This window comes from Lathamus discolor, chromosome 3 (assembly GCF_037157495.1).
Source record: "Lathamus discolor isolate bLatDis1 chromosome 3, bLatDis1.hap1, whole genome shotgun sequence".
In the NCBI taxonomy this organism is placed as follows: Eukaryota; Metazoa; Chordata; class Aves; order Psittaciformes; family Psittacidae; genus Lathamus; species Lathamus discolor.
Window position 1 is genome coordinate 87,313,561 of NC_088886.1, and position 27,933 is coordinate 87,341,493.

General features: G+C 37.4%; 1 protein-coding gene across 4 annotated transcripts; it reads left to right on the forward strand.

Moving 5' to 3' along the window:
• On the forward strand, window positions 1–27,875 carry GPR155 (G protein-coupled receptor 155). 4 transcript variants are annotated; one of them, XM_065670330.1, is made up of 17 exons: window positions 2–638; window positions 4,365–4,870; window positions 9,157–9,556; window positions 10,873–11,038; window positions 12,287–12,442; window positions 13,517–13,600; window positions 14,917–15,037; window positions 16,316–16,400; window positions 16,481–16,571; window positions 17,629–17,724; window positions 17,815–17,926; window positions 18,579–18,680; window positions 20,286–20,419; window positions 21,967–22,062; window positions 23,012–23,076; window positions 23,583–23,720; window positions 25,860–27,875. In XM_065670330.1, exons 2-17 carry the CDS (start codon window positions 4,411–4,413, stop codon window positions 26,080–26,082), a joined length of 2,529 nt encoding a protein of 842 aa, XP_065526402.1. In that variant the 5' UTR covers window positions 2–638; window positions 4,365–4,410; the 3' UTR covers window positions 26,083–27,875. The 4 variants fall into 4 exon arrangements, with proteins under 4 accessions (XP_065526403.1, XP_065526402.1, XP_065526400.1 ...); XM_065670331.1 differs by having other exon boundaries at window positions 1–638; window positions 17,629–17,926; window positions 25,819–25,906; XM_065670328.1 differs by having other exon boundaries at window positions 17,629–17,926.
• The last annotated feature ends 58 nt before the right edge of the window (window positions 27,876–27,933 follow it).

Genomic DNA, 27,933 nt, shown 5'->3' on the forward strand with positions numbered 1-27,933 from the left:
CTGGCCTCAGCGGCAGTCGGGGTCTGTGTTCTGCCGCAGCGGTGGGACTAGAGGCTCAACCCCAAGTCTCTCTTCCCCCGCGGGGAGGCAGCGCGCCGCCGCCGGACCGGGCCCTGGACTGGGCTGAGGGCAGGTGGCAGCAGGGAGCTCGGTCTGCCGCGCGAAGAAGCCGCAGGAGGCAGGAGCTTGCTCCGTTCCTCCCCGGGCAGGCAGCTCCCGAGAGCGGGAGCAGCCCTCGGGCTAAAGGACGCAGCAGGGTCACGCCGCACCCGGGCCGTGGAGGGCTTCGCCCGGCGGCCGAGGGGCCTGGCCGCGCGCCGCCGCCATCTTGCGGCTGATTCCTCTCCCTTCGCCGGCGGACACCGCGCAGCCCTGCGCCCCGGCCCACCCGCAGCCGTGCCCCGGCCCGGCCTCCGGAGCAGGCGGCGGCAGGCGGTGAGCGGCACAGGCTCAGTGGCCGGCCTCACCGGCTGCGAGCGCCGGCTGGCGGGGCGGGGCAGGCGAGGCCGCGCCGGCCCTCCCCTCCCCTCCTGGGCCGCGGTACCGGCGGGCTCGGCCTTGGAGAGGCTCTCACCTTGGTAGAGTACAAACCCTCTATACGTACCCTTGTGCCGAGGCGCCTTCCAAAAGCTAAGTAGGTAAGCTACCCGCTCCTTCCCCCGACTTCTGTCTTTATTTTGTAATGAGACAGCTGTCACGCAGAGCTGTGCTGTTATTTGTTATCTCTCGGATGTTTCTGAGGGAAAATGCTGTGTGCTTTTAGCCGGGGCGGCCATGGAAAGGAGGGCAATGATGGGCAGGAAAGGGGTAGGTATTAGGCGTTGGTTTTGTTGTGGCTTTCTTGCTGTAAGTCAAACGATGTTTCATCCCTATTTGGCAAGTGGGGTAAGTGAGGAGCTTTTAAAGGGGTGCTGACAATAAAGTATAATCTGTCTTTTGGAAAACGTTTTGCTGTTTGCTTCACAAGTATGTGTTTATGTGTTGGCAAGCCGTAAGATGAGCCTCATTGAAAGGTATGTTTTATATTTGTTGGGGTTTTTTTTTGGCTTGGTATTTTGTGTTGTTGGCAACAGTTGCTTCCCTTGGTCCTGTCTGAACACCTGCACTGGCAAATTTTAGCGCAGCTTTAAGTGTTGCCATTGCAAGCTCTGCCAGCCTTGTGCTCGGGAGAGGCCTCGGCTTCGCCCGGCTTCCTGTGAACGCAGCTTCCCGTGCTTCTCTGCTGCCCAGGTGCTGTCTGTAATGGCAGCATAGAAAACCAAAGGAAATGTGGTCTTGAAATACAAGTATTCAGAAACACCAAAGTGTGATATTTCTTGTGATACTGTCTGAATTTCAAGCTACGATTGGCCCACTTCTTGGGATAATTGTTGTTATGATCTTGTCCTCTATTTGCTTTCCTAGACCAGTAAAGGGAAAAGTAAAAATTGTGGTTAACTTGCAAGAGTAGGAACTGCATTAATTACTTCTTCCCACATAATGTTATCATTGTAACTCTCCAAAGTTGCTTCTTCTTTGACTTATTGTATAAACTCTTACATGAAAATGCATATGGAACATTCTCATCTGCACTGAGGATAAGGTGCTAGAGCTGCCAGAATGTGAACTCTTCCTGCCCCATTCCACTTTCAGCCTTCTGAATAAAATAATGTGTCATGCTGGGGATGTTTCTACATTGCATTAGAGTAGAAAACGAGGTCACGTTGTGGGATATAATTTATGAACAATGTGCACAGCCTTGCCAGTGTGACCATAATTATCCTGAGGTTGATTATCAGCTGAAAACTTGAGAGTGAGAGACCGGAGAGAAGATGTACTTTGAGGTTATCTCTTCTATTCTCTCATGCTGTCTTTGACTTTCATTAAAAGAGAAGACAAAAGGGATTTTCCTGCTGGAAAAGGAGATGACTTCTCTGTTTTGGTGCTTGGAGAGGAACCTGATGTTGCTTAACTCACAGCTCCTGGAGTTTCTGGTCTGGTGAATTTTAACACTTTACAAATATTGACAACCTACAAGAGAAGCAGGCAAATATCAGTGCTCCAGTTTGTTTCAAGGGAATAGTAAACTGCGCTTTTTCCTTGCTGTCTGTCTGTTGTTGATCTTCATACCAGGCTTCCTCCCATGCTGGCTGTGCTGTCCTTCTTTACAACTGCAAGCTGACAGTCTGCTGCAAGGAGCTATGCTTGATGCAGGAATAACACTGGCTTATCTGCTGTTGACTAAAAGCTTTGTCTTTATTGGGCTGCAGTTCCCAACAATGCATCTATGGCTGAGTTTTCAAGGATTGAAATCTCAATCCTCAATCCCTGAAAGGGTAACCACAAATCGTATGTCCTATGGAATCAAAGCTAAGTGCTTTCCTTTGGAATTGTATTATATTTCCTTACTTTAGCGTCATTCGACTAGCTAATTTCTTACGTTTATTGTAAGAACAGGTGAGTTTCTATGTAGAATATATAAGGGTTTGGTTTTGCATCAGATTAATATTTTTTATTTCATTAAGAACTGTGAATTGAGGGCATTTTGCTCAAATGTGATGCTAGTTTGAGTGAAGCCCCAGGTATGATGAGGTTGTATGTTAAATCTGCAATTAGTTGTTACATAATTTGACAACAGTTATGTAAATGCATGTGTCCTATAGAGCAAAAGGGGCTGAGAGATGTATTTTCTATGTTAAGCAGTACACTGTGCAAGAGCTTTCATTTCTGGAAAATACCCACTGCTCTGCAACAGATAATCTGTGTTAAATGTGAATGTTTTGGGATGCACGCATCTCTGGAGCTGAAGAGATGATTCACACTCAAAGCCCTCTGAGCAGCTTTTACTGTAATGCAGTTTCTCTCTTTGAAACTCGTGGTTCACCAAAAATTGTGTTTGACTGACTTTATGGTGTCCCTTGTAATGAAGTTCAAGGTGAAGATAGCCTGAAGGAAGGCTGCAGGAGTATGTGTGGCACTTCACAGAAGATAGTTGTAGGACATGTGGGTGTATATCCGTGTCAGTTTTGATGTAGTGAGGAAGATACAGGATTTAGCATGTGCTACTGACTGATACAACTCGAGAGTCAGTCTTCTCCATATTCATTTAAGTCCTGAATTATAAAATGGGAATAAGGATACTTCTATATTTTGTAGTGGTTTTATGAGGAGGAATAATAATTTTAATACAGAGGGAAGAGAGGTGTTTAATTTAGGCACAGCTTTGGTTTGAAAGTGTGGGCTTGTGTAGCAAAGGATTAGGGAGGCAAAAGAGGAACAAGGAGCCCTGCCAGCCCCCACAGAAATTTAGAGGGACCCTCCTGCGTAAATGTTGTAAGTAGAGATGGGAGGACAGTTAAGAGCTGCTGTAGTTACTGAAGATATGGGAAAGGGCTAATGCCAGTATGAGAGTTATTATGATAAAGGTGTATGACTGTCACAAAGGATGAAGATGGAACACCAGTGCTGAGAGTCTAAGAAGATTTTGGCTTCTTAGCACTCTGATAAGTGTTATTTCAAGGGTAAAACCTGGATTTAAATAGGATCTAAAGATGGAGGTAAAGGAAGCCTCCTGACCACATGTAAACCTGGGTGCATGGAAGCCAAGGTGAGCAGCAGTAGTTAAACGGAGGTCAAGGGTAGGATTTTAATATTGGGAGTTTAAAGTGTATTTATATTGTGAAGGAAAAAGGACCAAGTAGGACATGGTTTAAGGAGGACCTGAGATAAGATATCCTGGGGCAAACAAAAGGAGTTAAAAAACTAAAAATTTGGTCATTGAAAGCAAAGAGTATGAGAGAATTGTAGTTCAGAGTTGACAGTAGGTTGAGTGGGTAAGAAAGGTTACAAGCTGCTGACAAATACCTAGAGAGTCTTGTGCTTTTGTGTTAGCAAGTTAATCAGGCTAGCTAATTAATGGCAGTCCAGAAAAGCAAAGAATATGCAGTAAGAATTAGCAATTACTGTTTTCTGAAACAATGACTAGAAAGTGCTGAAGGATTGTAATTTATTCAAAATGGTTTTTAGATCCTAAAATAAAAAATTAAGAAGTCCTTGTTATCTCCCTTATTTCCAACAGATTTTCTTTTTGAGTGTCCAATCTATATTTAGTTTTAATATTTCAGTTTTACCCTTGAATTTCATCGGGGATTTTTAGCGTCTATCAGTTGTCTTGTTGAATTGTGTGGAGTTACTGGAAGATGTGTGAAGATCACATGTGTATGGAGTCAGTTTTCAGTATTGGTCTTTCTCAGAGTTGTTTCTTTGCCTCATTATTTATTTGTAACGCACTTGTAAGTGTAAACTGTCCTGTCAGCAAGCCTAATAATATAAATATTCACAAACACAGTTTTGGAAGTTAATATAAACTTTTGTTTCTTTTACAGATGAGATCATTTCATACTCTTTTTTTGGAAGAGGTGGCCAAAGGAAATGGATAGGTATTCAGACTTTGATGCAGAGAACCTCTCAACTATAGCTAATATGTCTATTTCTTTGCCTGGACAAATCGGACTCAATGCCACCAGCGATACGCCTTCTATGTCAATAAGTAGGCTTTTCCCAGCCCTGTTAGAATGCTTTGGAATTATTCTTTGTGGCTACATAGCTGGAAGAGTCAACATCATCACATCAACTCAGGCCAAAGGACTGGGAAATTTTGTGTCCCGTTTTGCACTCCCAGCTCTATTGTTCAAAAACATGGTGGTACTTAACTTTTCCAATGTGCATTGGTCCTTCCTGTGCAGTATTTTAATTGCCAAAGCTGCTGTGTTTTTCTTAGTCTGTGTTTTAACATTGTTGGTAGCCAGTCCTGAGAATCGATTTAGCAAAGCAGGTTTGTTCCCTATTTTTGCTACACAAAGCAATGACTTTGCACTGGGATATCCAATAGGTAAGTATGCTTTCTTCTTTAAAATTATTTGTCAGTGTCCTAGACATGTTCACTTTTATTTTTCCATAATTTGAAATGGGCTACTGAAGTTATGGGCTGTCAACGCCATTTCTCAAGTCACATTTCTTGATTTCAGACCATGTACTTTTTAGTAAGGGAAGAAAACTCTCAGTTGATATGAATCATACAGAATTTAAAACAATCCAACTACTGTTGTCTGTATGATCTTGTCATGTTAAAGTAAATCGGATTAAAAAGTAAAATAAAAAGTTATTTTGAATATAATTCCAAAATTGGTATAGATTACCTTGCACTTGCTGCAGGCAGTTCTCCTTATGGGTAATTGCCAGAGTTTCCCTCAAGACCAAAATTCCTTGCTTTGCAAAGTATGAGCCTGTACCTCTGGCCTCTGAAATAGCCATAGCATGGGGTTTTTCTACTGGTTGGCATTAACTCTTAGTTTAGCTCAAAGGAAATATCTAACCATAATGTTGGTGTTTACTGGTTGTAGAGTGTGTGACAGACATTAAATCTGTTCAAAAGAAACTTGTTTTTTGTGAGCTTAACATAATTTATGTAGCCAGTCATGTTTTATCCCTCAATCTTTCTTCTATTGAAGCCAGTAGACATGCTTTAGGATATACACTTGGAAGAAGTCAGTCTTTTAAAAGCAAAATTGCTGCGTGATTTATGCTAACTTGCAGTGGGTCCCAGATCAGAATTTTAGGCATCTGTGGTGCCATTCTTGGCATATGGGACTAACCACTATTCCACTGGAGCTGAAAAACAAAAACCCAGAACACAGAGAGGCATTCAGAATGTAACTTGTATAGCTGTGTATTCGTGTAAGCCTGTATTCTGAATTCCAAGCAAAGTTATTTATTTCCTTTTTATAGGTTTTCTTAATGGTATGTTAACATGATTTTAGCCATGTATATTGTGATACTGGAGTTATGAGATCCAGAGTTACAGCAAGCTTCTCCCACCTGCTACTTGTCTGAATTGCAGAGCTTTTTGCCTGCCTTGGGAGGCTGTGTTGTGCCAATGTAGCTTTCAGTGCTGCCTCTTCCCAGGCTTCCCATGTGGCTGGTGTATAGTCAAGACTAAGAACAAAAAAAGAAATCAAGTTTGTTCTAGCAAAGTAAAAAGCAAGATGCTTGATCACAGAATTGAAAAACAGTTACAAAAGGGAATCTTTAACATGCATTTCCTGACTATACGTAACAACGAATAGCTCCATATTTTGGATTACTTGAGCACTTGGCAGTTTCTTTCTCCCTATTCCAGGGCAGCATGCTCAGGAGAATCTTCAGTCTTTCCTAATCTTTTCAAATCTGCTGGATGTGTATAAGATATAGACAAATGTAATTGCAAACTTTTTCTTACTTAGATTGTATCCTTCTAGTTAAAGCATTCTTCCTAGTTTGACTTTCTTGTCAGGCTACATTTTTCTTCAAGTATTTCATTATTTGTAAGAAGTGATTCATATTTTTTCTTTGTACAGTGTACCCAAATTCACAACATCTAGTTAATTAAGAGCTTTACAATAATACTTAACACAAACACTGTAGGGCTTAAGGGTTATTTATTTCTTGAGTTGCTTATTTCCTTTCCTGTTCCTTCTCTTCTCCCATCCCCAAACTCTCACCAGTGTTTGGTTTGTGCTGTCACCTGTGCAAACCTCTTACTGTTAGTGGCTTCTCTGAAATGGTTGTAGGGCTGGCAACACAGAATGCCTTGCTTATTCCTTTTATGTATGGTGACAGTGCTTTGAGCAAAACCTGATCTTTTAGTGGAAATGTTTTGTTGGTTTTTTTTTAAAGGCAGCTTCAGTTGAAATTTGTAAAGGAAAGCAATCAGTATTGACAAATCTGTGTATTATGATAACACTATTTAAAAAGGCAGTTCGAACTCTTAAATAACATCCTGAGTTTTCATACCATGTAATTTCTCTAATAACTTTTATGCTATGTTTTTTGCTGCTTAACAAAGATTTGCATATAGGAAAGTTAAAATGCAGGTTAAATTTTCAAAGACCCACCACTCTGTTTTTCTCTAATCATTGTTAAAACAGTTCTACTCTTCAAAGTGATATTGGGGTGAAAACTAACTGTCACAGAAATTTGCTAGCAGCCCACCCCCATGCAGATAGAATTACTGTGATAGAAAGCTTTGTCTGTTTGGTTTTTTTTATTACTGGGTGAGATGATACAGCTCTGACAGAGCAACTTTCATGTGCTGTACTGTTAAAGCACAGGTGTAGCAAAAGTGTTGTGTGAATGATGATTCAGCGACCATGACTTTAATGATGCTAATTGTATTAAGCATGAACAACTAGTGTGTGATTTATATGAAATTTTGAGCAGGTGGGTGGGAAGAAATGAGTTTTCAAGTATTAAAATAACTTTTATTTAATTTTTTTTTTTTACAATCAGTAACAAGCAGCTTCATTAAAATAAAAAGATTTTTTCATCTGAGATAGTTGTGGATAATTTTTACTCTCTTAATGAGTCCCACTGACTCAGTAATTTGCATTGGTTCCACTTTTCCTACCCAGGAAAATGCATTGTGACTTCATAGATCAGTCAGTTAAAGTAATTGCAGGCTTTAAATATTGTGTTAGTATACAGTTAAAGTTTGCCATAACAACGTAATGATTTATTCAGTTGTTCACTTGGGTATTATTTACATGTGACTTACATTGAGTTGCATTTGATTGAAATGGGCATTTTGTATAAAGCAGCATAAAAACATTACTTTGAGGTTTTAGGAAAAAAATTTACTTAGATAAAAAAGTGTCCAGCATATTTAATGTGGGTTTATTTATCAGAATATATGTAGCGTTAAAACTGGCTTGTTAAATGCAGTAACTAACCACAAACGTCACAGCCCTGCTCAGCAGCTTGTTCAGGATTTTAGGTAGCTGTCATATACATACTTTAATCATGTAAGGGGAAAAACACCTTCAGTGTCTTTTCTTATATACTGGAAATCAACTGATTGAGAATGTCAAGCTTATTCAGTCTAAGGAGGAGACTGTTTATAGTAAGTGCTGATTTAGCACTTAGTAGATTTTGTCATTCCAGATGCTTAAATGATATGAAGTTATCATTTTGGATTTTGAAAAACATAGTCATGAGAGAACTTGAAAAAAGAAAAAGAACAGGTTTAGTATACAGGGAAATGAAAATACCTGCAACAGCTGGCTGCTTAGTGATGTTACACTTTATTTAGTACTTTGGGTGCCAAGTTAGCCACAGAAAGGTCTAGTAGTTGTATTTATTCAGTAGTATTTCCTTTTTTTTAAAAGAAATATTCTTTGTAGTACAGGTAGAATTGCATCTGCATATTTAGATACTTCTGCCTGGGGAAGAATGTGTTTGTCAAACTAGGGTAGGAAAAACTAAAATGGGAAGCAACACTGCATATTTCTGAAAATTATTGGAAGTAATAACATTATATGGCAGGTAAAAGTTATAATCATCCTTTAAAAACATTGTTAGGTTTTATTTGATTCACCCTAGATAGAATCTTGTTTATCTTTCCAGAGTCTTTTCATGATATTTTGAAGGGCTGTTAGTACAAATTTGAAATAGGAGGAATTCTACCTTGACTCAGAAGTATGCAGTAGCAATGAAAACAAATGCTCACCATTTAAAGTTGCTTGAGGGATCAAAATGACAGCAATTACTCTTGTCCCAGGGAGTCACAGAGAATGAACTAATGTGAGAATATGTTTTTCATTTGGTAGTGAATCAATGTAGAAAGATCACACTTGACTTACCCACTGAATACTGATTAAATTCCGGAGATGTGAGACTCCCCTAAGAAGCAACTTGTGTCCTGCAAAGGTGCATTTAATTTTGCACAACTGTCATGTTTCTGGGGAGGAAAAGCAATTCAGAAAAAGAGAAAAACAGCAGAACTCCCTTTTTTTTCTTTTTTTTTTTTCTTTTTTTTTCAGCATTTGGGATGCCTCAAAGGGTGCATGGGTTTGTTATTTTATTTCTTTTTTACTGTACATGTTGAATATTCATGGGGTCATTAAATAGACAGTTAATATTTGGTCTTCAATGTGTTTATGAGATGACAGTGGCCTAATGGTAACTGGGTGTAATTATCTTACTTCATCATCTTAATATTGATTATAAATGCAGTTACTTCTGAAGAATAGTGAAATTCTTTTTTTTTCTTTAGTTTTTAGGCAGCAAAGTTTCATTTAAAATTAAATGGTTTTTTTGTACAGAAATGTTATCACTCATCACTTTTAATTTCCTGTCTTCTAGTTGAAGCTTTATATCAAACCACTTACCCAGAATATCTCCAGTACATTTACCTAGTGGCTCCAATATCTCTTATGATGCTAAACCCTCTGGGGTTTATCCTCTGTGAAATCCAGAAGTGGAGGAATAATCGCACTGTGTCACACAGCAAAATCAAAATAGTGGGCCTAGCACTTCTTCGAGTTTTGCAGAATCCAATTGTGTTCATGGTCTTCATAGGAATTGCCTCAAACTTTATTCTTGGCCAGAAAATTCCTGAATACCTTGAAAACTTTCTTGATGGACTGGGCAGTTCATTTTCTGGCTCTGCACTTTTTTACCTTGGATTGACTATGGTGGGACAAACAAAAAAACTGACAAAGGGTATGTTTGTTGCACTGATCCTTCTCATCACAGCTAAACTGTAAGTTTGAGTTATGTACTTTTGTAGTTTTGTTCTCTAGATGTTTAAGCTCTGAATATAGTGGTCAAATGGCTTTTCTTTCAAAATTGTTATAGTGATAGTATGTTTCACTTCCAGTTTTTTGGGTGGGTGCTTCCCAAATTCTTTGATGGTATACAACTGCTAACTTTTAAAGGGAATTTAGCAGACCACAAACCACTTGTCAGGCTCTGCAGAGAAAAATCATCAGGGGTGCTGTGGCTTCATGGACTTCCTGCAGACCATCTGTCACCAATTGGGTGTTTGGAGTTTTACTAGCTTATTTAACTAGCTTGATTTAAAATTTACTAGGTAAATAGTTAGACAAGGGTGAGTTTAAGTGTTATTTGGTTAGTGTTTGTATTTTATTTGGATAACACAATACATCTCTAAATTATTTCCTTGTTTTGTCTGTAAATCTTTGAAGCGGCTATATTGCAACAGCTTTAAAACAGTCAGGTTACACTCGAACTGTCTAGCTTTTAAGCATGAATAAATGACAACTTAGAACTTATGCCATCATTATCTTCCCTTGACTATATCTCAGTTAGTGGTGAGCTAAATATTTTATTTGCTACAGAGCTACAATTAACAGTCTGGTGGTTAAGTTATACTGTAATATTTGAAAGTGCATTTGAATATCAGTATGACTAAGTAGCAAACTCAAAGACCTCGTTTGTAAACCGGCTCAATGGCAAATTTTGTAAGAACATGAAAAAAAGGGTTTTTAATATTGCCACTTTGCTTTAGTGGTGAGTTTATGTAATTAGCTGTGTAATGCTTACACAGTGAGTCTGTGTGAAATCTGGGGTATTGCTAGAGCAAAACAAAATAGCATTGATGTAGAGTTTTGTTGCTGGCCAAAGCTTTGCCCTTGTTATTTGACAGCTTGCAGAGGTGGTGTGAATTTCAAAGCTGCTGATTGCTTATAGCTACTATTACTTTAACAGTTGAAAAAGGACGGGTTTTTTTAATATTTTACCCTTCCAAATCTGAGTTTTAGACAAAGAACGTGTCTGCACAATCAGAGAATGTGCTTGTAACCTAGAGTTTGTTGTCATTTTTACTGTGATGGGGTTTTTTGTTTTGTTTCGGTGTAACTTGTGACACAAAACTTTGTATCAACTGGTAAATGTTGTGGTAACTGAAGGCAATCATTCAAAGCCATGTCAATATTTTGCTTTTCATAAATACTATTCAAACAAGCCTTAAATTTTGTTTCATTTTCTGAATAAAAAGTCTGTTGCTGTGACTTGAGTAATTGTTTTTTTAATTACTTTTTTCCCATCTCTTTTCAGGCTTATGATGCCATTTCTCTGTAGAGAAATGGTGGAACTCTTGGACAAGAGTGACAACGTAGTCAACCACACCAGTTTATCAAACTATGCATTTCTTTATGGAGTTTTTCCAGCAGCACCTGGTGTCGCGATATTTGCAAGTCAATTTAATATGGAAGTAGGAATTGTATGTAGTTAGATTTTCCCAAACATTTTACTAGCTTTGAGCTTAACTTTGTTAATGAGATACTTAAATAAGTAGGCTTGATGAATTTGCTTTTCTGTAATATAGATTCCTTAGATTTAATTGTACTCCCTAGATCTTTAATAATCTGAAATAATCTATATTTAGTAAGCAAAGTATTCTTTCTTGATGTCTCAAGTGTCTTGATAGTACACATACGTGAATAAGTCTTCACACTTACCTTATTCATGTTTCTATTACAGAGAACTAGGATAACTTTTGTTTTGTCTTGTTTTGTTTCCTTATCTTGGAGCTACTATTTTTGTAGGAAAATGAAAAAGATACTATGTTACTGACTTCATTAAGAGCAGTGTTAGCTTAATGCTGAAAACTTATGATACAACTTATGCTTTAATTGATTCTGTTGTGGTACCTTTCAGTTAAATCTTGTAATACAAATACATTTTACTTCTCAATAGTAGGGGGTATCAATTTTCTTTTCAACTTAAAATACAAATTTTATAACTGTTTCCTTTCTACCAGTTGAAGTGACATTGAAACATTCTTGTTGACTTTCAGCAGTTTTAATGTTATCTATTTTTGGTTTGTTTAGTTGGGTTTTTGTTGTTGTGGGGTTTTTTGTTTTGGGGGGGAGGGATGTTAAACAAAAGGGAAAAAAAGGCTAAAAGTAAACTTTATAAGATAAAATTTTGCACCCAGCACACTCAGAAATTCTCTTTAAAAATGAGATCTTGAATATGAGTAACAACTTATACTTCCATACTACACAAATCCTAGAAAACAAAGACAATGAGAAGCCAAAATAGAAATCACTTAAATGTAAATATATGGCTTATTCTCATGAATTAGAGCACATTAGTATTTGCATAACCACATGTTTTCTTATTTACTTGCAATGTAAATTCTGCATCTGAAAGTAAATTGTGACATTGTAAATTCACCTCTAGACTGTAGTCATGAGAATATTTGACACACATGAAAAAGCTCTGTAAGAATTTGCAGTATGGAGCTCTGTATTCCTAATATTTCAGGACCTTGTTAAAATGTTTAGTTTAACTGTATGTATAAAATGGATACTTTCTGGCTCAAATTCTAAGTCAGTGATTTGTTAAAGTTCTATGCATGTTTAATTCAAAGGTTTAATTTTGGCAGTAATTGTGTTCCCGAAAGCAAGTCATTTAGCTTGAAGTGACAATAACTCTGTTCTTAATTCTGTTTGGCTCTTTTCAGATTACCTCAGGCATGGTAATAAGCACTTTTGTGTCTGCACCTATTATGTATGTTTCTGCATGGCTGTTGACCATACCGTCTATGGACCCCAACCCACTGGCATCTGCACTCCAAAATGTTAGCTTTGACATAAGTATTGTCAGCCTCATTTCTCTGGTAGGTGTTGATGAAGGGTAATACAAAAGCATGCTGTCAAGGCAGGGTAGCATTAGTACATAAGCAGTAAATCGAGTCATGAGATTCATATCCACATCATATCCTGTTGCAGAAGGGTGAGTAAGGAGTTAAAAACCTTTTCAGTTTAGCAATGGGTCAGCTGGAAAGCTGCACTGTAAAAGAAGGTGGGTAAGTGAATAAGAGCACCAGTGCAAGGCTTAGGAGTTTGTCCTTTATGTTTTGGGTTTGGTTTTTTTTTTTTTTTTTAAATAACAGGGTGTGGGAGAAGAACAGTACTGACTTTCACCACAGGGGATAATTACATCAGGCTGTGTGAGGTGCTTGGATATCACAGTAGTGGAGGCTGTATGCAAGTTTCAGCTCCAGAAACATCACTGGGTATTTATTCAATGAAGTATTAATGAAAATGTTTAACTTGGAAGTTTTAATTTCACTTAACTGAGTTCCATTCCAGAAACACTTTGCTTTAAAAGCAGGATGATAATCCAGAAGTCTGATGTGAATTGTCTTTTGGTTTGTAGGCACTACAGATAGTGTGTTTATTTTGTTTACTTTTTTAAATAAAATCATCTGTGTTGGAGGGAGTTGGAATTTTCTCAAGTTGTTGTCTCACTGAAGTCCTCTTGTCTTGGAACTGTGCCTCAAGGGAAGCCACAAGTGAGCACTACCTCCTGCTGTCATGGGTCCTTTTAGGAGATTCAGGGGAGGGTGAGGAATTTTAAGTTCTAAATTGCCAGGCTTCTCTGTGGTCATTTATATACTGAGGAATAACCAGGCTTTTACACACTTCAGGCAGGTTCTTGGTGCTTTCTGGAAATACTTCACCACCATGAGAACACCAAGATGTGTTGCTTCGTCTGGCTGTAGTTGTTTAGGCATAGGGACTGACAGCAGATGGTGTACAGCTGACTACAGCCATCCTGTTGCTAAGAAACTTTTGAAGAAGATTTGTTGTATATTTAATTTCACCACAGCCTGACGGAATACTTATCTTGTTTTTTGGGGGGGGTTGTTTTAGTCTTAAATTGTATTTTTTTTCTTGAATGTTAACAGATGTGGTCTCTTATTGTTGTTCTTCTGAGTAAGAAATACAAACAGCTTCCTCATATGATTACAACAAATCTACTTGTTGCTCAGGTCAGTAGTAAGAATGCTGTTGTTTTTTTAAAAGTCTTTTAATTAAAAGCATTTTGGTTTTTTAAATGTCTACTTTGATACCTTTGTAGCCATCTGTGGAGGGAAGGGGAGTCTGGTGTGTCTTGTGTAAACAATTTCTGTGCCTTAAAATACACCCTTGAAGAAAATGATAGCTGATGTTGAAAGTATGGTTCTCAAACAGAGCAATAAGCAATCAGAATGGGGAGTGGTTTCTGAAATACATTTTTATTTACTGCCTAATACTGTTGAGTGCACTTCTGTACCAATTTTAGCCAATCTGAAGTCAGCAATGCCAGGAGCAGCAGCAGTGTGTGTTTGACTCTATGGTGGCCTGATTCAAGGAACTAAATAGGAAACTTATCCCCCTGCTGGTTTAGATCCCTGAAGTAGCTTGCTGAAGGATCAGAGAGGTGCCAGTGCTGATGTAAGGAAGGGGTGTGGGAATGCGTAGCTTGTGGCTAGGGAAGGGCAAAACCAAACAGCTCTGGATTAATTTTAATTGTTATTTAAACTGGGGAAAAAAATGGAGCATACATGTTCTTTCTTCCCTTGAAGTCAAGTGCACAACTGCTGTTAAATTCAGTGAGTGCAGCCTGTACTTGTAATATATGTGTGTGGTAGTGCTTTCTGAAGTGTTCAATAGTTTAAACAAATTACATATATATGTGTGTGTATATATGTGTGTATGTATAGTAAACTCTCTGAGGTCTGATCATGGAGTCATTTATTTGAAAAACAGTTGTGAATGAGAGCTGCAGGTATTTCTTCAGGTCTGTAACAGTAAAGATACCTTTCATCTTAAAAAACCAAAATTGAACTGTTCTGTTTCCATAATATTTCAACCTATCTTCAGATTCCTTCAGTACTGAAACTGTCATACGGTCAGTGTCATTCAGTGAAAACTTGTATAATTCTTGGCTGAACAAATATCTGTCTGAACGAATATATTCATATCCAGATTATTTCAGATAAATGGTTTGTACTTAACAAAAGCTGTACATTTTAGTTATTGTAAGATATATAGAGACTATGAGGGTTTTTTTCTGGTTTGCCTATTCCCAATTTATTCAAACTATGTAACTGCCTATCAAAAAAACCCCTCCTGAAAATAGGGTACCATAGTTGGTGACATCGGCGTAACACTGAATTTACTGCTGCAGTGCTTTCTGCTATGAGAAGTACCCAGTTCATAAAATCACACTCCAGTCACTCTGGGGGCAGAGTTTCAAAGCATATTGTTCAGGTTTTTTCATGCTTTCCCAATTTAAATGATGGCATCTTACCTCTCTTTTCAGTTTATTGCTTGCATTGGAATGGTGGCATGGAATTTCATTGTTAAACAGAAAGACCTCACTGTGCAGATCCTAGTATTTATATTCCTCTACAGCTCACTTTATAGCACCTACCTGTGGACAGGTATGATTTTTCTAGGCAGAACATAGGTACTGTAATAAAACATTAATGTTCTGGAATAATTTTATTATATTCTTCAGAGTAATTTTTCCTTTCACTTGCATGTAAATCTACAAATATGCATACATGTAAGCTGTGCCAAATTAGTGGTACTGGACTGCGTCAGGCACTGCATCTGCTACTGGAAACTTGTATCTGGGTCAGGTCTTGTTTGTCTTTACTAGACACAGCAGCCTTGGTAGCTTGTAACAAAAACTAAGCCCTCTCTGGAGGCAGAAGCTATTCTAAATAGCATGAGCGTGGTGAGTTGCCCTTCAGCTACTTAAAATCTCACCGGCAATTTTTAAATGAATGCAGAATTAAGATTTTAATTATTTATCATTAGGTGGATTTTAAAACTTTGTTCCTCAAAAAAAGTAGGAAATACAGAGTGAAAGGAAATACCAAAGCAGCTTTAACGTTTCTTTTGCACAGCAGTCAGAACTTCTAAAAGCATGTGTGTTCTGTAGGTGTAGGTGATTAACAAAAGAATTCCTTGGAATAGGCAGAATTTAAAGCTGCATCAAGAAGCTCAGAGAACTTTACATGTATAATTAAAAAAGAGATTTTGAGTATTCAGGAAACTTTTTTTATACCATTCTCAAGTCTGTGGTGGTTTTGTTTAGTAATTTGTGTTTGTTTAGCTGAAATGGGTAGCTCATGGTTAGTACTGACTAATGTAACTACTAGCTTTGCTTCAGCATGAAGAATGTTGCTGAGATTCTGAGCTGTGAATAGAATAGGCTGTTCTAGAAGATACATATATATGTAAATATACATAAAATTTTTTGTTAAATTTATCAATGACTTTAGAAAGGACTAGTCAGTTTTTTAAGAAATGTTGTAGGTGAATACAACATAATTTGGGGGCTGCTTAAGAGTGCCAGTCTAGAGCAACTCCTGTTGATACTTTAAGAAGTTAGTTACTTGTGTTTTAAATGTTCTTATGATCTCTTTTATACACTTGTGAACCTTTTTAAATATTTAGAAGTGGATGTTTAATATAAAATGCCCTGACATTTCTTCAATGCTACATTATTGATTTTTTTTTTTTTTTTAAGGTAATAGGTGTTTCTATTTTACTTTCTCAGAATGCAACTAGAAAAGCAGTTTTGGACTACTTGAAGGTCTGAGAAAAATATCTTAGTTATTGAGCAGGTCACATCATAGAGTTTCTAGACTCTGTATTTATCAGTTTCCTTTTTAATAATAAGCAAGGCATTTCTTTTGGTTCTTTTGTAGGTTTTCTGTCTTTCTCTTTGTTTCTATTGAGGAAGAGAGAAACAGTAAAGATTCCCATTGGGTTTATTATCATAGCTGGATGGGGGTAAGTTAATTTGGATGTTTCCCTGTAGAATTAGTGGGAGCATGCTGAATATGTTACTTTGTCCTATTTTGCTCTTTCAGAGTCCCAACTCTTCTGGTGGGAATCTTACTAATTGTTGGTGAACATAACAGCAGTACTATTGACTCTGCCTTTTTCTATGGAAAATATCAGGTATGAATTGAATATGTTCCGTTCTTGTCACGTCAAACTTCTGCCATGTCCAACACATTATTGAGAAATTGTGTTCTCTATTTGCTTCTTATGTAAGTAGCTTTCAGTTGAAGTACAGGCTTCCGTAATAACAGTATCATTATAGAATGCTTATAGATTGATACAAAAATGTATTTCTGTAATGAACCATTAGGAAGACTTGTTTGAACAGGTGCCTTGATGTTTAGGCAACTATGACTAAGAAAAAGAGGGAGTAGGCTTCCCGAAGAAAGGCTTAGGAGTGGTAACGAGTTGCAGAGTCCTTTTCCTGGTGACTAATTTGTAGTCTCACTTGATAATTATCTAAAATTGTTAGTATCCAATAGCTAATTAATGGCCTTTGGTCTGTAATAGATAGTATCTGCATTACCTGTGTGGCAGTAGCTGCTTGCACTTCTCTGCACAATCATGGATTAAAATTCCTGAGCCTGAACTACTGTTTTTACCAATAAATAGTTCCTCATATCAGAGTACGTAAAGTGCACTAGTATAGATATTTGCCATGCTTTCCCTCCATCTTATGAATAGAGGCTATCAGTCTCTCAGGATTGTTCATATGGCACTTTCACAAGTATTAAGTGGACTCTGGGTATTGGTGGCAGATGCTTAGAAGGAAAGGCTAATTAATATGATGCTCCCCATTGTCAAAACCATGGAAATTAGCACTGTGCCAGAGGGTGACAGAAGGACATTCCTCTTTGGAACTAACAGGTACCCTAACAGAACTTAAGCTGGAATACTATCTTGAAGGGAAACATGATGATGAGGGGATGCTTTTGGATTGCATGGAAATAGGAGTGCCACTAAGAAAAAAATGTTAGGCAAGGAAAATTAGTGCTATGTACTGATGGCTCTTTCAGTTCCACAAGACATAAGAGCAGTAAATATAGAAAACTCTCATTCAAATGCATTTCTTAGTACGTTTTTGAAATACAGGAGTTAGATATATGCACTTATTTTTCTTTTATATATATATATGTATATATTTTTAAATGTGTTGTATTTGCTCTCTTAACAGATAATTACCACAGCAGTGGTCCTGTTCGTCAGTATATTGATGTCAGGTATCTCACTAATGTGCATGAACAGAAATAGGCAAGAGTCAAGCTATGAGGTATTGAACCCATATTCACCACGTAGCCAAGTGGAGGAGGTTGAAGTGGGAGGGAATGAGGGGAATCGAGTTTCAGCCACTGTGCCTCAGCCTTCTCCAGGTTCTTCTGCACAGGCTTCTCCAGGTTCTTCTGCACAGGCTTCTCCAGGTTCTTCTGCACAGCCTTCTCCAGGATCTTCTGCACAGTCATCAGCAGCAAGAGGTAATAAAAATAGATTTGCAAGAGAATACATGGCTCAGAATACAATAAACTAATGTTCCAAATTTGATTCTGGCCTGGGAAAGATGGTTTTTTAGACCTTCAAGTGTACCACTAGGACACAAATAAATCTGGATATATAACAGCCTAAGGATTTAGGTTTATGTTTTTAAGGAAAGTTTGATGGTTATCAGTCTAAGGGTGGGAGAAGTGGACAGGAAAGAAAGCATGTTTGGTTTTTATGTAAGTAGTGTGATCTTGATAAGTATGTGATAAATGCAGTCCACGAGGTGTCTTAGATAGTTTACCCGCTAAACTGTCTCTCTGAGAATGAATTATATGCCAACAGCATTGCTACTCAGTGTGTTTCTAATCTGCATTTTTTTGTTTGTAGCCTTTTGATCACTTTCAGGAATGACTTCCCTCTAGCTAAGAGTACTCATGTTTCTTTCATGGTGGTAGTGCTATGTTAAATATTTCTCTGTATTAGTAGTGTAACACATTTACCCTGTAAGCAAATTGGAAAAATTAAGTCTGCTTTCTCCTTTGGGTTATTTTGGAGCATAATAGTTAAAGCTATATAGAATAAATTGTTGGAAAATAAATTATGGTGGTGAAGGAAGCTAACTATCCTAATACTATATATGCTTAATAGGTTGCTGTTCTTGTCAAACAACAAATGGTGAATTATCCTGTGCTAAAGAAAGCAAAGCAGTGTCAAATGCTGTTGAAAGCAAGGTTCTTCCAATTGAGACAGGTAAAGCAGTAGCGTCTCTTTAGTTTAATACTACAAACTCTTCTACATTTGTGTCTTGTTCTCACAAAGAAACTGTTGGAGCTGTTCTCTCAACTCTATTTGGATAACTTGTATTTCATATTCAGTTCAAGCATTAGAGTTGATAAGGTGTTTGTTCTCTTCTGCCTGATAGTTACTAGTAATCTTTCAGTGCTCAAGGCATACAGTTTGTTTGGATTGATAATTTTTTTACTACTAAGCTACTTTAACAAGTCCTTCTGAGCATTCAGAAGCCTTGTTTGGATACTAGGTCATTGAATGTATAACCCTACTTGGCCTGAAGTTTTCAACTTAAACGCACTTTTTTACATCCTCATATTAGTATCCTTGTCTTCTGAAAAAGCCTTGAAGCTTTTGTAATCATGCACCAAGTGAATGAAAAACCTGAATGAGGTCTAGAGGAGCAAGTAATTATTGCAGCTTAGATCAAATGTCCATGCTGCTGTGCTATTCATGTGTATTGGAGAAGGATTGAGAAAATTGAGTATGGGGGCCTTAGGAGACACTGAAATAGGAAAAAAAATTGAATCAAAGCAACTGTTTAGCACCTGATGGAAAACTGCATGCTCAGCCCATTCTCATCGTACATAGCTTTCAGTAATCAAAGCTAGCTGCAGTGCAGCATTTCCCTTATAACTATTTTCCTTTTTTTTCTGTTACATCCGTACAAGGAAGTTAATATCCTTATGCTTTGCTTGGATGCAGCTTAACTTTGAACAAATCTAAATAGTTCACACTGAAACATACTTAGCTGTGTCTCCTCTCGCAAAATGCTAGCTTTCCACCTATTGCCAACTATTTTATCTATTAGGTAATTCAGACAAGCATCACAAGAATGCCTTTCAGTGATAGAAGGACTTTAATTTTCTTATCCTAAAAGATAAAAAAGCATCTTGTGATTGAGTGGAAATTTTTTTTGGCATACTGAGTGAACACTTCAGAACCATACATCAGTAAAAGCTAATTTTAATGAACACACTTGTGTAACTTTGGCTGCAATAATTAAAAATCCTTCCACTATCCCACTGGACTACTACGCAGGTATCTTGTTGAAATTCTTATGTATGTCCTTGCCAGGAAGTTTTTCCACTGCCATCTAGAGGAACACTCGGAATTCCTTAGATCTCTGTAGCTGGAAGCCAAGCATCCATTCTCAGCGTGTTTGGCTCTTGAGTGTTCTGGTATACCATGTTAAAAATGCAGTTACAGAACTAGTCTAGAGCTCAACAATGCTGAGATAGAGTAAAAATTTGAGTTGACAGTATATTTGAAATAGTTATTCCAGAAATTAATTCTAAGTTCATTTCTTGTATGGTTTTCAAATGTTTACCATGACGTAACTTTCCATTAAACTTTTGAAAGAAGAGTTCTGATGCAGAAAGTTTCTTCATTTTAGGAGCACATATGAAGTACTGTTTCATTTGAGAATAGATGCCTGAATAGGTTATTGTCAAAGCTAATATTGTATGTGTGTGACTTCATTGCAGATGCTTACAAGGTAATTGAACTTGGCAAGTTACGTTAACGTGTTAGAAGCCTAATGAAAAATCCTGATTTGTTTTTCAGCTGATCAGTGCATGAGTCATTGCAGTGCTCGAACCTGTGTATTGGCGCAGGAAGAGCAGCTTCTACAGACCGGAGACAAACAGCTGGCCAGACACGTGCTGCTGTGCCTACTTCTTATTGTTGGCCTGTTTGCTGTAAATATGTTAGGGTTTTTTTTTCTCCCCACATTGTTTAACTCATTGAGGTTAAGAAGCAATGTAGACAGTCCAGTAAAAATCTTCCAATTCATCATGTAACTATTCATTACATAAATTAGAGGCTTTATTTTGGTCCTTTACTGGAAGAGGGATATCATAAAATTAGTTTTTCTGTGCCACATCATAAATTGAAAGCAAGTTAAGATTGATGATGTTAGTGAGGAAGCCACACTGGAGAAGCCTCAAGGGGAAAAAAAAATGAGGTTATGTCATTTAGTAATGAAATCATCACTACCACTCCTCTTCCCATTTTTCTCAAGAGCTAGTCTTTTTCCCTAGACAATAATCAATTCAAAATATCAAGTAAATTCTACTTCTGAAGGAGACTATACATAAATTGTTCTATCTGATTGTGTTTATATTTGGAACTTGGATTTCTCTGTGATGCTTTAGTAATGAAGAATAATGTCAAACTTTATTTGAAATGAAAAAATGCAGTTTTGTTGCTTTTAGTGGTGGTTTGGTGGCAGTGTAGCTAAGTTGGTGCTGCCAAGCATCATAACTGACTAGATCCTAGCTGTGAAGGTGGCTGCTTCTGTGTAAAAGTGTGAAATACCAGAATGTAATGCATAGGGATAGAATTTGAATTTCGAACTGTGGCTAAAATGAGAAACAACTGTTTGAATATTATGCTCAAAGGTGATCTTCTTGTAGATAGCAAATAGGGGGAATTATTTTTATTTGAAATGAAAAATACTGTGGCACAATTATGTAATACTGCAAAGCAGGACAATGTGGCGCAACTATGTAATGTAATAGCTACTACTGTTGCATTTCAGATTCTGCTAAATTACGAAATGGGAGTCTTCCCCTCTCTTAAATTTCCTTTATCAAATATTCCATTGTAATATGGGGTTTTTTTACAGCTTCTATGTTTAAAAGGTGTCCCAAATGTTAGCCTCTGTTTTAGTTGCATCTGGATGATTACACAGATACTATGAAATGAGACCAGTTACGTTAAAGAATTAGCCTTTACAACCAAAGGGGTTAACTTCAAAGGCTTTTTCCTTCTGTCAGGCATTTAAAAGAGCTGAAGTGGTGTGCTGAAGTGGTGTGCTTCAGCTTACTGCAATCTTAGCTATGCAGAAAATACGTAGAAAGCACTGGTCTCAGCTAAACAGGCCTAAAGACAAACATTGCAAATCTGTCTGGGCTAATATTGTCTGTGTTAGGTTGAATATGTGAGTGTGCTTAAGGCAAGTTTCTTATGTAAACATGTGAGGGGTAGGACCTCTACACTGGTATGTTTTCCATCATTTTGCTTAAAACCAGCCAGGCTCTCCCCCAGATGTATTAATCTGAACTGAAATGATGTTTTAAGGTGCTTATTTCCTCTTAATTGACTTTATCTGAATCATTTGTTAAGTAAAGACAGTGAAAATTGTGCAGGAATCTATTAACATGTGAAGAGTAAGAAAGTACTTTTGATTTTTAACAGTCAGATTAGGTTTGTGGTTTTGGGTTTGTTTTGTTTTTCTTAACAGAATCTTTCCAGTTGTTTGTGGTGGCTGTTCAACCAAGAGCCTGGAAGGCTGTATGTGGAATTGCAGTTCTTCTGTGCTGTGTTTAATTTTGGTCAGGTACTTATCAATGCTTGTCCTGAAAATTACTTGGTTAGTGAGTGTTGCAGCAGACGCTGCTTACAAGCACTTTAAGTTGAAGTCCTCAAACAACACTGTAGTCGCCAGCTCCTTATGTTGTTTTGCCTTTGTTTCCTCAAGCTTTTTCTTTTGCGTTGATAGCTTTCTTATCATAATGCATGTCTTTTATGTGCATGAACACTTTCAAAGGTACAAAAGGCAATGGAATGGCAAACGCACATGGAAACTGAGTAGAATTTTAGCCTTATTTGTACCAGAAAGCTTCACCGGTGTTGCTTCCATGGAGTTACACCAGTATAACTAAATAAATAGATGCAAGATAGCTACATGGATGATTTTGCTGTAAAGCTTTGTTATCTCTTCAGCTTCAGTTACAGCACCATTAACTGATAGCTGACAGTCAGATGGGTGACTGTTCCAGCTACCCATAGCCTATTTCAATGCAAACCTACCCAAGGTAGCTTTGTTACATGTGAAGGTGAAAGCAAGGCAATGTTAATACGCCTGCTAGAGGAATGTTTCACAGATCACACACATGGACAGGTGTGCCTACAAGATGCACTGTAGTATCAAGTAATGATAGGAATTTTGATACAAAAGCAGCACAGAAAAATGAATTGACTAGAGAGTATTCTAGCATTCAAATGACAGCAAGTCAGTTCTTATCTTGACATTAACAAAGGTAGATTTAAATAACTGGCTATGTAATGATAGGAAGAGTTTCTTTGATGTGCTGCTTTGTACTAATCTGTATTTTTAAGCCCCAAATGAAAAATTAAACCAGAAACAAAATGCATTTTGAATGTTATCTAGAGAAGAGGGATACTTTCCATGCGTGTTTTGGCAACGAGTTTTTTAACATTTTATTTCTGTTCTTTAGAAACTAAAGATTTTTTTTTTATGTTTCTTTCTGTATTTTTTCTTCCAGGGCTTCATTTGCTTTGGTATTTTTGGCTTAGATAAGCATTTAATCATTCTACCATTCAAGCGAAGGTAAATAAATCTTTACATTTCACCTATAAACTCAATTATTAATGATAATAACTTTTAAGGGGCATTGAGTGTAAAAAATTTCAGCTGATAAATTAAAACTTGGCATCTGGTTTAGCATGCACATTTATCATCACTGTTTTAAAGTCCTGTATTCATAACCTCGTACAAGTGTTTTGTGTGGATGGACATTCTCACTGTGGATACGCACATTGTACAAAGCTATCTTTAACTCAGAGCTGGCTGGCTGTGATGTCAATACAGCAGCTAAAGCTGCCTCCCAGTTTCTCTTTCCTTCTGCCTGAACCTAGAATAAAACCTCCCAGTGTTCAAAGACCATACAAGTATATTAGTAAGATTGTATATAAAGTATCAGGCACAAACCAAATGAAACAGTTGTGATAAGCTTCCTATGGGTTCTGTTCTATTATTTGCAAATTTTCTTTAAAATGCCTCTCTTTGATTTACTGATTTTCATTTATTTTCTCTCTCTCTCTGTCTTTTTTAAGACTTGAGTTCTTCTGGGGAGGAAGAGAGGCAGCAGGGCACACAGATCCCTGTGTACCTGAGGAAATCAGGATGACCTGTCAACAGTTTGTTCATTATCATAGAGATCACTGTGTCAAAAGTATTGTCAAAGGCAGAAGGTAAGGTTCCTCCCTGCTGGTATAAGCAGTTACAAAGGTCTTAGCTCACCTTCTGGAATTAATTAAATGCAGTTTAATGTCTATGGCCGATACCTGTTGTGGTATATTTATTCAAACCTCCTGGTGAGGATTAAGAATTCAGCAATAATATGGTTTTAGTCTCACACTGAAACATTGAGGTGCACTTTATCACATCATCCTGTCTATGTTTTGTATAAATTATAAAAAGTTTTATATTATTAAGGTATTGCCCAAGTTTCTGCACTTACCTGGAGTTCAGGAGAGAAAATCTTTCTGAAAAAATATATACAATAATGCCTGTAATAGAGTGCATGTGTCTGAGTTTTGTCAAACTGGAGACCTTTCGTATGTTTTGTTTTGAGATTAAAAATGTGTCAGTATATAAGTGACTGAGTATTTACTAATAAATAACTTTTACAGGAGGCAAAACAGTTGCAACTTACGTCAGTGTGTACTTGGAAGCCACTCAATATTTGACGTTATTGTGGGTTTAGGACCTTTACACCTTTTGAGTTCATACAATTTCTTTTGCTCATTCCTCTTGTGAGGCCTAAACCTCAATTTATGAGATCAGCAGAGCTTTCAGAGGCAAATTATGATACCCAAATCAATGATTATGAATTCAGATATGTGTAGGTGGACAAGAAGAGAAATGCAGACAGAAGCAGCAGGAGCAAGAAAAAGATTCTGCCTGACTTTAGATACTATTGTGTGAAGTGGAGACATAAAGAATTCTTCTGATAGGACACTTCGACTTTCCTTATCATGTGAGCTTTTAAGTAGACTAGTTTGGTGTAATGGGGTGGTCTTTTAATGGTCAGATAGTCCAAAACCATATTCCATAACTTTTTTACAGCATCATGAGTTTGCTCAATCCCCTTAGAACTCAGTAATGTTCCATAAGAAATAAAGTTGTCCATTTAGGAAAAATGGAGTATGGCAGTTCAAGGACTTGCTTCTTTATGCCAGACAGAAGTATCAGAAAATGTTAGTTTTGAAATAAGAGCAGGTTTCACAGCTGTGTTTCCTGTGCCTCTGCTGCTATTGTAGTTTCTTGAGCTTTGGGCTGTTCATTTCGTTGTGTTTTGTGGGTTTTATTAATCGTATATCCACCTGAGAATACATCAAAATCTGACATTTGTTGCTTCCTTGTTTAATGCTATGTTTGTGTGGGACTAGTTTCATGTCTTATGTCTCCTTGTGAGTCAAAAGAAAGCATTAATCTTTTCAGTTAAAATAATCATCTAACTCGATCCTAGCCTCTTTGATTTAAACATACCATACTGAGACCTTGTAATCATGGATTTTTATGTATTTTTGCTTCTCTATTAGAGGCTAACAATTGCTCTGTGTTTTTACTGCTTTTGACTTAAAAAAAAAAAATAGGGAAAGAAGTTTGGGGTTTGCTGTCTTGTGTAGCTGTTAATCATCTTCAGAAACCCTGCACTTGGGTTCCATAGAGCAGATTTTAGATAACTAGCAACTGCAGATTGCTGCAGGTAGATTTCTGAATGGTATTTTTACTGCAGCTAGGTAGGTGGTTAGTGGCATTGTCTTACAAACATGTAAAAGAAAATTAGCCTTGCCGTAAAGGCTTTATTAGTACTGCCTGTGTGGTAAATATTTAACTGGATCTCCATTTTAAATAGTATTTGTTTACAATATATGTGAGCAGTTAGTGTCTGTTTAAAACTGTAGAGAAATTGTAAAATAGAATTGAAGGGCAGATTGAGTCCCTGTTGCGCTGCACTCAACTCAGATACTTTGTTGCAGAAATGACCATGCTAATGAATAGATGGGAAGTCAGTATGGAAGAAATAGAATTACATTGTGTGTGCTTTGAGGAAAATTGCTACTTATGTTCACTGAAGTTTCTTTGCACAAGCCTTAAATAGCTGTAGATTAGTTTTGCTTCTTACTGAAGTGCCTGTAGGAAAAGGTAGTGAACATTGGCATGTCCCTAATGTAGAAAACTTGCAAACTCTCTCTTCCTAACATGCTCTTAACTGTCATGATGTCTTTCCTTGTTTCCTGCTATTTTTCCTTGCCTTTCCCCATCGTGCCGTGGTGATACCAGATTTACAGAACATGTGGGTGAATCATTCCTTTGACATACAGGTGTGGTGCAAAGATCTCCACTGGCATCTTCTTTGGCTGTGACCTGGTGAACTGGCTCATGCAAGTTGGCCTTGCCTCTGACCGTGGTGAAGCTGTGGTGTATGGAGACAGACTGATGAAAGGAGGCGTCATCCAGCATATTACGAATGAATTTGAATTTCGGGATGAATATCTGTATTACCGCTTTATTCCTAAGAGATCAGTTGCAGTTGAGAGCCATTGATTGACCTGAGCATGTAGGCAGAGTACAGGCAGTTAGGGGTGAGTGTGAACACCTCCTCTGCCTTTACCACTGAAATTGGAAGTATTCGAGGCTCTCAGATATTTGTTATTCTCTCTTATAAAGTTAGGAGATCTGGTTCTACTTGTGTGTGTTCTGAAAGAAATGGTAGCAAGTGATATTTAGGGAGCATTCCAACTAAAATGCAGTAGAACAAAACAAGATGCTCTGGATTTAGAGTATTTTGTTTTTCCATTTTGAACAAAACAATAAAATGATGTGTCACTGTCTTATTATATAGAGGCATTATAAGAGCAGCTTTAGTGACTGGTGCCACAGTGGGGAAAAAACCAACATGAATGAGGGATATTCTTCATGTTGCTGTATGTTTTCCAAAATTTAATATGATAAAATACTGATTCCTTTTCACAGTCAGGCATCTCCTGATTTCATAAAAGTAGAATTCCTTCTACCATATCTCAATTTTTAATTCTCCACTCCTTTCTAACACCAAGAACTTGTTCAAGTTGTTTACACCTCAGATCAGGTGGCTTGTTTCTCACGTCATTCTGATGTCAGAGAGCTCAGCTTTAGCTGAGGAAATACTGAGTGGAACAAATAATGATTTTGTGCAAATTTACCAAATCTTAAAAACCTCAAGATACCCGACGCTCTCCCAGATTACGAAATGAGATAATGGAATTTCAGATAAGCAAGTGGTTCTGTACTTTTGCCTTATGGTGGTAGTAACTTTGTCAAGAGTAGATTTTTGCCTTCTGAATTTAACCTTTCCAGTTTAATTCAGAAGTGCCAGCCTCAAGTAAAGATGTCATGGAAGCACTGGATACCTGTGCAGGTCAAGACGAAAAAATTTATCAACTCCTAAAACCTTTTAAATGAAATAGAGTGGCTTTTTTGAATCTACTATATAAAGAATCCTAACTGAACATCCAAGTTGGGGTTTAGAGTAGCTAAAGATCCGAAAGTTTTAGTATTGGTTGCCTAACACAGGTTTATAATAAGCCTCAGGTACCCTCCTATGTTTAAATAGTTACTGCAGTGTCATTCAGATTCCTGTGCACTGAAGGCAGAATCTGATAATCGGTGTGTCTTATGCAGTATTTTGCAAAGGTTGAAGACAAACTGTAGTATGATAGCCATTATGCTGCCCTGTTAAAACTGCAGGAACAGCATTTATATATCTATATAAGAATTTCATATAGTGAGGGAAAGGATCCCAGGTATTTAAAAAAAAAAAAATTTTTTTGCTCAAGCATATGAATCATTTCTCATCCTTTTTTTAAAAAAAAGCCTTTCCCCGGTTTTGCTCTTGATTTTTTTAGTACACAGATTTTTATTACAGCTCCTATGCACCTACTTTGTATAAAGAATTAAAAGTGATTTTAGCAGCATAACCTACTGTTCAAGAAACAGTTGTTTTATGGTAGCTCTAACTCCATGCAAGACTTAGATTGGAAAAAATATCCTATTGCTGTCAGTCATACTATACTGCACTTCTGCAGTGTGCACAGAAACACAACTGCATCCAACTGCATAAGTGTGCTATACAAACTGACATATTTTAATGTTTTCCAGCAGCAGAGTAATTGACATTTATATCAGGCTGTGGCCACAAAGGAAAACAATAGTGTATTTCCATTACAAGTGCTGAAGACAGCTGTATCAAATATTTTGGAGTAACTAGATAGATATGTGTGACTTAAGAGCAGAAGCCATGAGTATGTCTGGCTTCTAAATACTGTAACTTGTCAATAAATCTGTTACTTGATTTCAGAGTTCCGAGCTTTGATGTGCTGTGAGGTGTGGGAGGGTTGTGTGTGCATGTCAAGATTT

Coding starts and splice junctions, on each gene's coding strand:
- GPR155 (XM_065670328.1), top strand. CDS start 4,411: ATGGATAGGTATTCAGACTTTGATGCAGAGAACCTCTCAACTATAGCT. Junction 13,601..14,916: donor CAAATCTACTTGTTGCTCAG/GTCAGTAGTAAG, acceptor CTCTCTTTTCAG/TTTATTGCTTGCATTGGAAT. Junction 16,572..17,628: donor TTTTCTATGGAAAATATCAG/GTATGAATTGAA, acceptor CTCTCTTAACAG/ATAATTACCACAGCAGTGGT.